Source organism: Urocampus carinirostris, chromosome 4 (assembly GCF_059441175.1).
Source record: "Urocampus carinirostris isolate Australia breed hairy pipefish chromosome 4, RoL_Ucar_1.0, whole genome shotgun sequence".
Classification (NCBI taxonomy): domain Eukaryota; kingdom Metazoa; phylum Chordata; class Actinopteri; order Syngnathiformes; family Syngnathidae; genus Urocampus; species Urocampus carinirostris.
In genome coordinates, this window is record NC_142352.1 from 36425729 (window position 1) to 36440390 (window position 14662).

Sequence of the window (14662 nt, forward strand, 5' to 3'; positions counted from 1 at the left end):
TTCAGAACAAGAACCAAGGGGGTCAAACCAAAAATATCAACAAGGTAACGAAAATACATATACTGGATACAAATTTCAACAAGACTTAAATAAAAAACCCTTACTTTCATCGGATTTACAAGTTTTTGTTCAGGAACAGTAACATGTTTAGATTTCTTTCATGTGTTTATGTAAATTTGGGGTGTTGCCACTGTAGCAGACCTTCTTACCACACAAATTACACATGGCATGATCCTTTTCTGCAGCTGCTCCACGTCACGCTGTGCTGGTTGCCTGTGTCTCTTTTATCTTTTATTCAGCGTGGACGGATCGGTCCGGCAGTCTAAAACTACAATTCACTCTTTTTTCTGTCCTGCAGGCTGGATGCAGCATACCAGCCAGTGGCCAGGTAGGGAGAGGGGCTAGTCAAGTATTCATAAAAGTATGTCTGTCAGCCACCCACTAAGGCAGAGAGGTCAAACGGAGTTCGGCTCAGGAGCTGGATCCAGGCTTTCTCAGGCGGGCCAAATCAGTAACTATTGGTTTACCATAGTTTTTGAGCATTATGCTATATTATTCATCCCACTTACTACCTAACCTACTTACTTACGGCAGGCTGGATATCATCATCCAATTACCAGGGTCTGGCCCGCGGGCCATTTGTTTGACTTAGCTGTACTTAGATATAGGGCGCTGGGTGAGAAAGAGGGGCTGCATTATCCACCCAGTGAAGCGCTTGGAAATAAATCAGTGGAAGAGCAAAGTATTGATCCCAGTACAATAGTATCGATCGGTTCCAAGTACTGTCTCAGTATTAATGATATCGACATTTGGATCGATCCGCCCACACCCCAGCATGCTCGCACACACGCACGGTGTTGCCAAGGTGCAGTACACCCCACCTTGGCAGGAGTCACAGTTTTCAGGGTCTCCGATGAGGCCCGCAGTGTTTTAATCCCCGCAGCCCATCAAGCCACCCGCCTACGCTCCCATCTGTCAGGGTGGAAGCTTTTGAGGGAGGAGGGGAAGAGGTTGGGGGTGGTACACACGGGCGCATCTCGTTCCATTTCGGCAGATTTTCTCATTTCCTTCGCCTCCTCGCTTTAGCCAAAATTCACACCCCTAAACTAGTCACCATAGCCTCAAGTCACTGTAACCCGCTATTAAACGGGGGGGATGTTGGTTTGGGGGGTGACGGTTAAACTGCAACACGTAAATGCCTTTGTGTGTGTGGACCTCATCAAAGTAGTAGTGCACAGTGGTGCCGGTATATCTTCCAAAAGTCTTTAAGTTGATTCCTACGTCATATACTGAACACAGTAATCTACTATACATAGAGAAATTTAGGAGTGTCTTAAGTGCATTATCTTTGTGTTTAAAATCATTGAAGCGAATTTTAATTGAGCCATATTGGATTTGAATAAATAATGTATTCATTTGTCATCAAACAGCAATAAAGAACCAGAAGCACCACCACTGAATTATAGTCCACGTTGAAAGGCGAAATCATTTTTGGGGGGTATTTTGCTCTTTGCGCTTATTAGCACATGAGAATGCAAAATAATAACCCAGCATTGGAGTCTAAAAGACATTGTGTTGAATTAATTTCGAACACCGTGTGTGGCCTGGGAGAGTAGAATGTCTTTCTGGGATAAAATGCTGGGTGAACAAAACCGAAAATGCTGAGTCAGCTTTTTGGGCATTTTTGACATCTAGATTAACCTACCTGGCTGCCTGTGAAAGATGGTGGTCATCTAAACTACTTCCACCTTTTTTTGGGTAGACATACATACATATCTACATACCTCTATACCTCCATCCATACATCCATGCATCCATACATCAATACATACACACATACACATACACATACACACTTACACACTTACATAAATACATAGATCCCAGTGGCCGGTTCACACCCTAAACTGGTTGCCAGCCAGTTACAGTACACAGAGAGAGGGGCAATCACTCACACGTTCATTCATATCAATGGGCAACTCAGTCCCGCCTATTAACCTACCATGCATGTTTTTGGAATGTGGAAGGAAACCAAAGTGCCCGGAGGAAAACCCAACCAGGCACAGGGAGAATATGCAAACGGTGAGGCAGGTAGCTGGAATTGAACCGAGGATCTCTGCACTGTGGGATTGAAGCGCTAACCACTGAGCTGAGCCTCAAGTGGGTAAAATAAATACATATTTTTCTGGTAATGGGCCAAGAGGGTCTACAGGGCCTACTCTCCTGGCCCAAGAAATATTTGAACCATGTGATGCTAAATATTATTCTTCAATCAATACTTTTTGCCATTTCTTATCATTTTAACCTATGGCCTTCAGGGTGAGATTTGCAGGCTCTGGCCCATACGATCAGTCTTAAAGAGACCAGTTGGTGTAGCCAAATAGATTTCGAGTTGGCGTCCGAACGGAAGCTAGTGGGCGCGGAGCAATGTCACCAGTTTCACAAAGTGTAAGTGGTTTAGTGGCTACGGGGCAGTAATCTACCAAAGTGTTGATTTAATAGCGAAAGGATTGACAACTTCAAAGCGAGCAAGTGTTGCGCGAAAAGGATATGGTTTTCTTGCCATTTTCACCATACAGGTAAGATCTTATGCCTGAACCTAATTCCGGACTGATCAAAATTTTGGACATTCGGGGCTAAAATGTCAATGATGATCGTGTCTGACTGAGCTTCCGTCTCGCTGACTGTTTCTTCGTTCCTTCTTCTCTTTATATGGACTTTTCACATGGATTTTTTTACAAAAGACAGACGTAGGTACCACCCCTCGCTTCCACTATCCTCTCTCAGTCTAAGCTCCCAGGGCGACTGCATTTGGCACACAGCACCACCATCAGACCTGACAACTGGGCGCACGGCAGGGGCCAGGTTGCAAAATCATGTCTCCCTATCTTGAGTTCTCGGAAAAAAAAAATCACTTCCAAGAGCTGGTTTGTTCGCAAACGGCACATCACTAATCAGCTAACTGAGCTAAAGGCGTAGTTTTAATATCCACAGAACGCCACTGCACTTCTCGACCTTCGGGTATTCGAAAAGAAGTGCACATTCATGTATTTTGGCTTATTGTTCAAATCAATATTGTTTTCTTAAATAAATGATGTATTTTACCACTAGGAGGCAATATCCTTCAATAGTTTTTTTAATGTACAATTTTTTACAACTGGAAGGAGTTACTTGATACACAATATCTCTTTAAAATGCTTACTATTCAAATCAATAGGTTTTATTTGTGTTGTTGTTTTTTTGCTGTCAGTCATTTGAATCAGTAGAGATGATTGATTAGCGAATGGTAAAAATGTTAAAATAAGTGTTTGGATGTCTGATTTTATATCTTTGTTTTCCTCTAAATAAAGCAAAAAAATCTAATATGCATAAAGTGCTTCTCGTTTTACAAATTACTTGTCTTACCAACATAAGTAAAATAAAATTTGAAATGAGCAAAATATCTTGTGACCTGCCGTAAAAAATTATGTAGCTTATTTTGAGTTTGATTTTTTTTTCTATTTTAACAGAAAATTTGAAAACATGGTAAAATGAAAAAAGTGTAACCTACCAATGGGGTAATATTTTTTAGCAATGTAAAACAAATGTAATTTTTGTACTAAAGAAATCGTTGGATGCTGAAGTAGTTGAATTTATTAGTTGTTTTTATATGATTCACGCAATTGCAGTGGCTGATCAGGAACACTAAATGAAAAACAAAAACTGACAAGAATTTTATAGTCAGGGGTGGGACCTTTTGGGGGTTTGGGTTGGCGTTTGAATTGGATTTGAAACAGACCTTACTTTTATCCTTTTCATGCTACACTAACAAAAAACTTGGATGACAAGGATGAAGTCACTCTCCAACTGCTGCAACTAAAAGCAGGTAGGCGAAATAGGAAACAAATTATAAATTCTCTTTGCACTCAGTTGGGCATTGTTAATAAAGTTCTTAGAGAAAATATTCTACTTTCAACTGATTAGGGACACCTCAATTGAAATGTAAATGGACCCGACATAAGATTAATTGGGCAGTAAACATACTGAATTTCAAGTGCATCTTTTCTGTTTATGATTGGACATTGTAATAGGCGAGAGAAACATGCCCATGTACAAATGTTTCATTTATTTACATAGAGACTAACAAACTTTTTCCCCTTTAAGAAAAAGCAGTTTTACTTGTGACGACAATCCCTAGATCACAGGTAAAATGCAGCATCATAGAAAATGAACGAATAAAATATTATGTATAGGCAGCACGGCGGCTGAGTGGTTAGCGCGTCCACGGCACAGTTCTAAGGTCATGAGATCAAACCTTCCTGTGTGGAGTTTGCATGTTCCTCCCGTGCTTGCGTGGGTTTCCTCTGGGCTCTCCGGTTTCCTCCCACATTCCAAAAACATGCATGTCAGGTTAATTGGCCGGTCCAAATTGTCCCTAGGTATAAATGAGTGAGTTGTCTGTCTCTGTCAGAACCAAAACAAATGGTAGACCCAATCGCGTAACATTTCACACAAAACTTTATTGGGATCTCGAGGAAACAAACACCAGCGATCCAGTGATCGCTGGACAGGAGGAGCAAGCAGCTCACGGGATCGGAGCGTGATCGAAATGCGGAAGTGATTCGCCGGGACGGAAGACCGGAGCGTGGTCAGGGGCAAAAACAGGTCGATAGCCGGAGACAAACAGGAAAAATCAGGAACAGACGGGTAGGAAACAGAAGAAGACGGGACTGACGGGAGCCAGAGTCAAAGTGCTTGCCCTGCATATGCACATGTTCGCTGACGGACTGACCAGGAGTGACTGGCGTACTAGGTATAAATAGGAAGTGAATTCATCAGGCAACAAGCAACAAGTTGCGCCAAACGAGCGGGCATAGGTGAGGGCAATGTGTAATCATGACAGTCTGTCTGCCCTGCGACTGGCTAGGAACCAGTTCAGCCTGAAGATAGCTGGGACACGCTCCAGCACCCCAGTGACCCTACTGAAGATAAGCGATGCAGATAATGGATGGATGGATATTGTATAGACCAGTGTGAAAAACCCCAGCTTCACAATTAGAGTACAACCTAAAAAATAATAGTCTTTATATTTCTCATTGCAAAAAAAAAACAACAAATATTTGGTGCTGGACAGAAAAAATGCAATTGAACTTTGATGGAGGTTCCCGAGCGCCAAACAAACCAATCGGTGGAGGAAATGACAACAAGCAAGCTTTTATTTCTGAACACACAAAAAGGCCCCGTCTCTGGCGCTCATTCACTCGCAAGATGCAAATTGGTGGATTTGAAATGCAGCCCTTGTGTGTTCTGCTTGGCTACTTTAATGTTGTATCTATGCGCAGGATTATTCTCTCTCCGGTGGAAAAAACCTGTGCTTGAATGGAAGCGCCCTCAAAGCGACTGCAGCGGCTTTCAATGGCCTCCAAACAAGATTAGAGCCGCCGTGGCCTCGGTCCCAATCCCCTGCATCCGCACGGAGCAGAACCGAACCGTGTGAAGGTCTTTCTTTTTGACAACCGACGGGAACGGACGCTCTGTTTGAAATTGAGAGGTCACGCCGTCAGAAAGAAAATCCATGGCGGGAAATCGTCTCCATTCCGACTGAAGTCATTGTGGAAATGATGCTTAGAAAACCATTAGGCATTGATGCTTTTGGCATGTTAACGTTATGAGGAATCAGACCAGTGTTGAGCGCGTTACGGAAAAACAGTAGTTGGTTACTACTTACCGTAATTTAAAAGTAATAACCATTATCCTCTAAGAATACTGACACCAAGAAGTAGTGTTACTCTGAAAGTAACTATCTGGTTACAAATTACCACATATAATCGCATTGAAGCCGAACCCCTAAACCTACTCTGAAATAACCACAAAGTAAAATGTACCCAAAAAAATGTTTAAACCATCCAGTTGAAGCAGTGAATCCATCATATTTCTTGGCTTGAGCAATCTTGAGAGCCTGCCAAGCAAATTTAGCCGAGACACTCTATATCCATTTCGTCTCTGGCCTTCAAACCACTCAAAGATCTCCGTTTCTATGTCTAGGTACTGTCCACGGCGCTTTTTTTCTCCAGGCATGGTGTATTGCAAAATGGCCTAAAGGGACTGAAGAATCAGCCTCCTTTGTCAGATTGTTGCGCTTCACGCCGCTCCTGCCTGCTCCAGTTCCTGGCTCCCTGCTGCCCATGCCGTGCTTTTGAAAGTCTTCCTTTATTCCTCTGGTCGTGAGTTTTTCACACTTTGTTTTGTTTTGCCCATTTTATTCCTTCCTCCTTATGCAGAGCACTTTTTTTGAGAGCCTAACAAAACTGTCAACACTGCTTGTGTGTCCGCGTTTGGGTCTGACCACAAAACCCAACAAGTTTTACAAATAAAAACACCAACACTCAGCACAGCATTAAAGTAAATTCTGTGCTTTAGTTTGCCCCATTGGTTTAATATTTACTGTGCAAGCCACGCCCCCCACATGCTGCCTACAATTTGCTACTGGTGACGCACGACCAAATAAGTGCATATAAAATGACACTCTCATTTTACAGTTTTAAATACAGCTTGGATGAGAGTATATAGTGTAGGGAGAAAACTCCGTTAGGAGAAATTCAGCGACCTCATACTCATACAGAGCCACCACAACTATGTTCACTTGGGGCGGCAGTAGCTCAGGAGGTAGAGCGATCGTTTTAGGATTAAGGGATCCCAGTTCGAATCCCGGCTTGTCCGTGTTACATGTCGAAGTGTCCTTGGGTAAGACACTGAACCCCCAATACCCCCAATAAGCAGGCTAGCGCCTTACATGGCTGCACAGATCACGGCCGCTATTGGGAAATGTGAAGCACAATGTAAAGCGCTTTGGGAAGTCATTGACTTGAAAAGCGCTATATAAATGCAGATCATTTCATTTCATTGTACTTTGTACGTAAATATAAACATGCCGAGCTTTCTATAGAATTGCTGGTAGATTGAGGGTTGCATATTGCAACACTAAAGAAGGAAAATCTATTAGCGATCAGATAATTTGTAACTCTTCTTTAAATGAGCAGTGGAGTAACTCACTATGCTGTATTGACATTTGAGTTACAAAATGTTATCAATAACCCATATGCAGTACAGAGAAAAGTAGCTGTGTTTCAGGAATGTGTTCCTTTGTAAGTCTAAACATCTAGTATTTTTTTTCTTTTTGCATAGACTTTTGTTAAAATGGATTAAATATCTAGTGATACGTTTTCAAGTCAAGCATGTGTATTTGTAAAGCACTTAATCACAAGGAGTCTCAAAGGGCTGCACAGACCACAGATTATTGCAAACCACAGAATATTATTATAGCATTCCCTGGTCTAAAACCTACATGAAGGCAAAGAAAAACTCAAAAACCTTAAGATGAGAAAAATGAAGAAACTTTGAGAAGGGATCACTTTAGCTTAGGAGGTGGAGCGCTCGCTCGTCTTGGGATAAGGAGATCGCAGGTTCGATTCCCGGCTCCTCCGTGTTATATGTCGAAATGTCCTTGGGCAAGACACTGAATCCCTAATGCCCCCAATAATTTCCTTGCATGAGTGTGTGTGAATAGGTAAGTGTGAAGCACATTGTAAAGTGCTTTGGGAAGTCTTCATTGACTTGAAAAGCGCTATATAAATGCAGACCATTTGCTATTTACATGAGGTAATCCCCCTTCCAGGATGACCATGCTGCAATGGCTGTTGCAACTAATAATAATACACGGATATTGTCAACATAAAATATACGTTATCCATATGCTATAGAATACAAGTGTGTTTTAAGCCTATTGAATCTCAGGAAAGGGGCAGTATGTAAGTACGTGATTCTGCTCAGCATCTACAGATACAAACAAACAAACAATAGTTTGTAGTGTAATTAGCAAGCTAACAGCAGCTCAAGCCCTCCAGTAATTTTTTCTTGTTGCATGGATGTTTTTCATAATGTAGGATTACCCATCTATCAAAAAAATGAGCAGTGATAGACTTCATTGTAGGACTGAAACTGTCACGAGGTGGAAGGGGTGACCGGAACAGAACGGAGGCAGGGAGAACTCAATTGCGTACGATCAAAGCTTTTATTTACCAAAATAAAAGTTGTCCAAAAACTCCGGGACAAAACAGAACAAAAACTTTCTTACACTCAGAATGGTCAGGTACAGGTTTCCTCCGACTTAAACTAAACAGGACAAGGCATAACAGAACAGAAAAGGTATAATGAGCCGACACCCGCAATACCCACAACCCAACCTTAAATAGCAGCCATGCAATTAGCTGATCTGCTTCAGCTGGTGACCAGGGGGCGGGGCAGACCGGTCGCCACGGCGACCATGACAGAAACGTCAGTATTTTTATTTACATTTTGCTGTGTTTTTCAGAAATTCTGAGTTGCTTGACATTAAGGTTTCTTAGTATAAGGCCTTGATGCTGCCACACACAATACAGCACAATACAATAAAAAAACCTTGGTTGAAGAATTGTTTAATTAAGTTCAGTGTAAAACATAACAGCAGTGATATGTGCTCTATTTGGTTCAGCAGCGCAATGTGATTTCCATTGTACAGAAATGTGCTTCTTTTTCACTCTTTGAAATGGTGCTCTTAGTGTCCTCACATGACAACAATGTACGGTGGCAAAAATATAGTAATTATTTTGCTATCACAATTTCATCCTTAAGTCACACTAGGCCAGTAAGGCATAACTGGGTAGAGAAAATGTTGCATTTTTCATGCGTAGAAAAGTGAAAATTACAGTTCCAGGTTTGGAAGGAAACACTAGTCTTCGGCATAGTAGAAAATGCCAAGTTTTCCGCATGCTCTAATCACAGCATGGCGATACACGGGTGGACTTAGAATATAGTTTGGTTTTTCATACACACATTATTCTATGTTTAAGAAAAACTGCTAGTAAGGCTACATGTGCTATGGACTCTGGAGTCTAGAGTATGCTTTATGCCATAAAAGTATTAACCTTAATTTTTAAAAGTGTTTTTTTTGTGTAAAATTTAATTCTAATAACCACCGTACCAATCCTCAAAAACACTACACACTATCAACAGCACAAAAACATAATTTAATAAACATTAAGTTCACACTATCACCACATTTTCAAGACTATAACGCGTACCCAAAAAACCCAAATGGGACCGAAATTCGGGAGTGAGCTTCATTATCTTGTGCACTTAATAATCCAGAGCACTTTATAATCACCACAAGGGCATCCAGGCAAACTATAGACAGTAATAATTTATGAATTAATCGATTAATCTAAGTGGTGAAACCAGAGTTCATAATTTGTGTTTGTTTTAGAGAAAAGTAAGAACCTGCGGGACTCTGGACCTAGAGTACCGGAATCAGGGAAGACTGCCCCCTGGGATTGCCTGGTTACCGTATTTTACGGACTATGAGTTGCAACTAAAAAACCCAAATTATCCGAAAAAGCTTAATAATCCAGTGCGTCTTGTGGACCGAAAAAATTATAATGTTTAGTGGCTTGACTGTGCAATTCTTCAAGGCACCGGGCGGAGAAATGAACTCATCAAACTGACATCCACGTCACGTCCCTTAATGCAAGACATTTATGGTGATGGATGAAGGGCGCTCATCGAGAGACATCATCTACTTCTCATTTTAAAATAGTTTCAATTTGTGATACATTGTTTTATGGACACACTTCACCGAATATTGTTTTCAGCTACAAGCATTAACATTTTTGTGAATTGAATTCTTGCTAAAACCTAATTTATAGTGAAAATTCAAAGAGTGTTGGGAACCTGAACACGATTGGTGTTGGTCTTGCTTTAACAGTGAAGCTTTTAAACAGAACAAGAAAGTTAGATCACATTACCCCAATTTTGGCTGACCTACACTGGCTCTATGTGATTTTAAGGTTTGTTGGTATTATACAAAATGTTTCAAGGTCTTGCCCCCTCATATATTTTGGATTCAATTTCTCCTTATGTTCCAGATTGAAGTCTTCCCTCAGAAAATGCTGGTCTACAAGTGATTCCAAGAGCCAAGAAGAAATCCGCATGTTCAAGGGTGTTCTTCATTCTGGCTCTGGTGCTGTGGAATTATTTACCCTGCGAGAAATGATCTGCAACCTCAGTGGAAGAGTTGAAATCTTGGCTTAAGACACACTTCTATAGCTTATGAGTGATGCTGACCTCTTACTCTTTGTCTTTGAGAGAGAAGGATGGGCCTGGTTAAACCATCGTACCGGCACTTGGACCACATAAATACCATCGAGAACCTGCCGGTGAAGATGTTGGGGCAGGAACCTGTCAACTAGACATTCTTGTATTGCCTACATTATATGTTATGATGATGATGTCTGTGTTTTGTCAGTCGATCCTTTGCAACATCCATTAAAGCCTGTTTATCCTGGGATCAACTAATGTGCGGCACCTTCTCAAAGTTTCTCCATTATCCTCATTTTGAGGTTTTTGAGTTTTTCCTTGCGCTCATGTAGGTTTCCGATAAGGGGATTTTGTAATGGTGCAGCCCTTTGAGACTCGTGATTAAAGGACTAAACACATAAACATATTTTGGCTTGACTTGACTTAGTATGGGCAATGCTAAATCATAAGTAAAAAATCATGGGAAAATAAACATATGCAACAAAAGTTGAGGGCCACACTAACATTCAACAATGTTAAAGCATCTTTCACCTGGCCCTCAATCTGCAATTTTATAATCCTAATAGACTTCATTGTTAGGGCAGCCTTGGAACAGATGCATGTGAAAAGGTGACTATTTCCACTCTTTGGCAAAAATGAGGAGTGTAGAAGAGAGATCTGGCTGCATGATTAGGTACACTTGAAATTTGTTTAGGACTAAAAAACATTAGAAAGATCTCTCAGTATGAGATATATACAGACTACAACTAATCCTCTTTGCAAAGGCAGAATTTTGAGCAGGTGTACCTAAAAAGTGGCCAGTTATAGCATGCTACTGTCCCTCACTTTGCACTATTCCTCACTTCTCTGCTAAACCACAGACATGAAATACAAGAAATGGATTTCAAAGCCTTTCCTCATCATTTCTGTGGCGCCTTTTTTGTCCTGCGAGGAATCTCTGTGCCTTTAGTCATGGTTTGACAGGCTCCTGAAAGACAGTCATACTTTTACAGGAGACGGAGGAGATCTCTGTCCATTTTGAAGAGGCTCGCCTTTCTTCACCGAGGGGGCGTTTGGCTTGCGTTCGGATTTGCGTGTTGTTAAACTGGACAGCGGGCGGGGTCTGGTGCTAGTCTGCAGACATAACAAGTCGATTTATTTTAAGTAAAACAATTGACAAGTTATTGTTTTTTTGTTTTTTTAAACAACCAATGAGAATCATCAAATTATTAAAGTCCATCTAATCAACAAAAGTACATTTAATTTAAAAGTAGATTAAAATCATTGTAAATTCAAGTGCTTTAGTAAAAGATCAAAAAATATAGTATGAATAAAATCAATGAATGAAGCACATGTAGCAAGCACCAAGTAGCACATTTTTATCTTAACAGGCTCTGCAAGCAGAACATCAAGCTAGCCCATAAACTCGAACAAAGGAGACATTGCAAATTGTAGCTGGTCTTTAGGGAACATGCTTTTGATGTGAGGCCAGGGGTTTTCCTCCTCTTCTGTGTTTTCATAGTCGGTATTGCGAGGCGACATTTTCGGTCTGTTTCATTCGTTAACAAAATGTCCCCCGCTGGAGTTAAATATGGTCACGTGACGAGGCTGCTACGTTTGATTAGTTAAACATGATAGAGCCTGCCGGACATCTCCGTCATAATAAACCCAGGCACGTACTTACGTGGAGAGGGTTTATTAGGTAACGAACTAACGACTTCAATGTGTCCTAATGTAGCGGAGTAAAAGTACCGTTTTTCCTTCACAAATTTACTGAACTAAAAGTAAAAAGTAAAAGTATAGGGATTTCAAAATACTCCTAGAAGTACAAAATTTCCCCAAACCTACTCAAGTAAGTGTAATGGAATAAATGATACTACCCACTTCAGATTGTGTGTACATTTGCATGCTTTTTGTATTTTCAATCAGAGACAGTAGTGAAAAGTAAAAACTTGGGAGCTCAAATTTTCCCCAGGTTGAGGGAACATGTCGATGTTCACAATGTGATTGTGCTGTTGTTTATATTTCATTGCATTTCGGGGTCTCCAACCTTTTTCAAGAGTCGATCTGCACTGTGTTACTAATTAACCCAAAGGGCACCCAGTTTGGTATGAATTTGTAAAATAGCAACTTAGCTAAATGGTTTGCTAAATAGCTAAAATCATAGTATGATAGTTAGCTGGAGAGATAAACAGGTAAAAAAAATAAAGGAAGCTAGATAGCTAGATAAAATAGTAAAAAGCCAACTAAATAAGCATATAGAAATCTAAAAAAAAAAGAAAACAAAAAGCTGGATGGCTATTTAGAAAGAAAGCCAACATTTTGCCTGATAAGCTACGGTAAAATTTGAGCTAACTAGCACAGAATTTTTTTTTAAAAAGCTAGCTAGATAGCTTGCTAAATAGCTGAACAGGAAGCTCAATAGTTAGCTCGAGCGGTAAACAGGTGAAAAAAAAGAGAACTAAAAGAGAGCTAGATAGCAAGCTAAAAAAGTAGAAAGGAAACTCAGTACCCAGAAAGCTAAAAAGTAGATAGTTAGCCAGAAATTAGGCCATATTTTACATTAATAACTCGCAAAAAAAAGATAAAATGTTAGCTAAATAGCATGCAAAAATGTAAAAAAGCAAGCTAGATTGCTTGCTAAGTAGCTAAAAAGATAGAACGATAGCTAACCACACAGCCAAAAAAAATTTGATTCATAAAACCCATAAATTGGAATTTACCGGTAATTTGTTTTATGTCCTGTAAAAGAAATCAATGAAAAGATAAAAAATACATTTGTTTAATACACAAATAGATTGTCATTCTGGTCTTAATTAACAGCTTAAAAATAATGATCAATAATTTATACTCAATTTTTTGTGCATTATGCCAATGAACTGGAACTTTTTTATTTTAATGTGTAAAATAACTTATCGTGGGTTTACTATGATGATACTCTGTTGTTGCCAGGTTAATGGTCAAAAATAGTGTTAATTACACTCAGTCGACCAAAAAAATAAAAAAATAAAATACTGGAAAATCACAATAACCTAGCACTTCAGCGACCCCTGCTATACACAAAACATGCTATATACATTATTTGGATGTATGGACATCCATTATCCATCTATCCATTAACTGCACCGCTTATTCGCATTAGGGTCGCGGGGGTGCTGGAGCCCATCCCAGCTATCGTTGGCAATGGGCAGGGGACACCCTGAACTGGTTGCCAGCCAATCGCAGGGCACACAGGGACAGACAATTAGCTCGCTAATTCAAATTTAGGGACAATTATTGACCGGCCAATTAATCTGACATGCATGTTTTTGGAATGAGGAGGGGAGAACATACAAACTCCGCACAGGAAGGCCGGTAGCTGGATTTGAACCCATGACCTCAGAACTGTGCCGCACACGCGCTAACCACTGCCCCGCCATGCTGCTGACATCCATTATCTATCTATCTACCTTGGTCATATCTCTCAAGAGGGATGACCGACAGCAAGACAAACACATACAATAACAAAGAAAATAAAAGGGGAAAAAAATAGCAAAAAAAAAAAAAAAAAAAACACAAAAATTTTTGGACCCTGGCCAACCCAATTGCCCAAACACCCAAACAAGTTAGGCACGTCGGCACCTAAGTTGGTCATGCTTTCGTCCCTCCAGATGAAATGGGACACCAGAAAGCGGCCATGTCACTCGGTTCAGGGTGATACAACACACTCTTTTGTTCAACAGCAGGGCGCGACAGCTTTTACTGGTTTACCCCTGCCGCATCATACGGGTGCCCAGCCCATCCTTAAGAACGCGTCCACAATCCCACTATCCTTTCACAACACCTCTCCACTCCTTTCTATCACCAACAAGAGCTCTAGCTTCCATTATATTTAGACCTCTTTCCTGCAGTGCACTCATAACACCATCCATCCACGTCAATAGCGGCCTTCCTCTTGGTCTCCTTCCATTGACTTCTGCTCTGTAGATCCTCCTCAACATTCGCTCCTCATCCATCCTCTCCATGTGTCCAAACCAACCGAGAACTCTCTTATCCACACGCTTGCTAGGTTCCACGACTACTCCAGTTCTGTCTCTCACAATTTCATTTCTCAATCTATCCAATCTTATCACTCCTAACATAGTCCTCAAACACTTCATCTCAAAAACATTCAATTTCCTTCCTAAATCTGCGTTCAGGCTCCAAGTCTCTGCACCATACAACTCAGTCGGCACAATCACACTCTCATACAGTCCCCTCTTAACATCCATACTCATACTCTTGTTGTTCATCACTCTCCTCAGAGCACCCAAAACCTTGCTTCCTTGATTCACTTTGTGCAATACCTCGCACTCCATTCCACCAACTGCAGCCACATCACAACCCAAGTACCAAAAGCTTTCAACTTCTTCTGGCACCTGTCCATGCAACCTGATTTCTAACGTCATGCCCACTGCATCACGTGAACACTCCATCACCTTACTCTTGCCAACATTGACACATAACTTACGCCTATCACATAATCTTCCAAACTCCATTACCAACCTTTTCAATGTTTCCTCAAAATCAGCCACAAGCGCTGTGTCATCTGCAA

General features: G+C 40.8%; 1 protein-coding gene across 3 annotated transcripts in view; it reads right to left on the reverse strand.

Moving 5' to 3' along the window:
• Positions 1–6990: 6990 nt before the first annotated feature.
• The window catches only part of stk33 (serine/threonine kinase 33), a 34212-nt gene continuing 26540 nt past the window's right edge, over positions 6991–14662 (reverse strand). For 2 of the 3 annotated variants that reach the window (XM_088334394.1, XM_088334393.1), the window contains one exon: positions 6991–11223. In XM_088334394.1, the coding sequence (XP_088190520.1) occupies positions 11089–11223 (135 nt within the window). In that variant the 3' untranslated portion in view covers positions 6991–11088. The remainder of the gene's footprint in view (positions 11224–14662) is intronic. The other variant, XM_088334395.1, reaches the window with a different exon arrangement.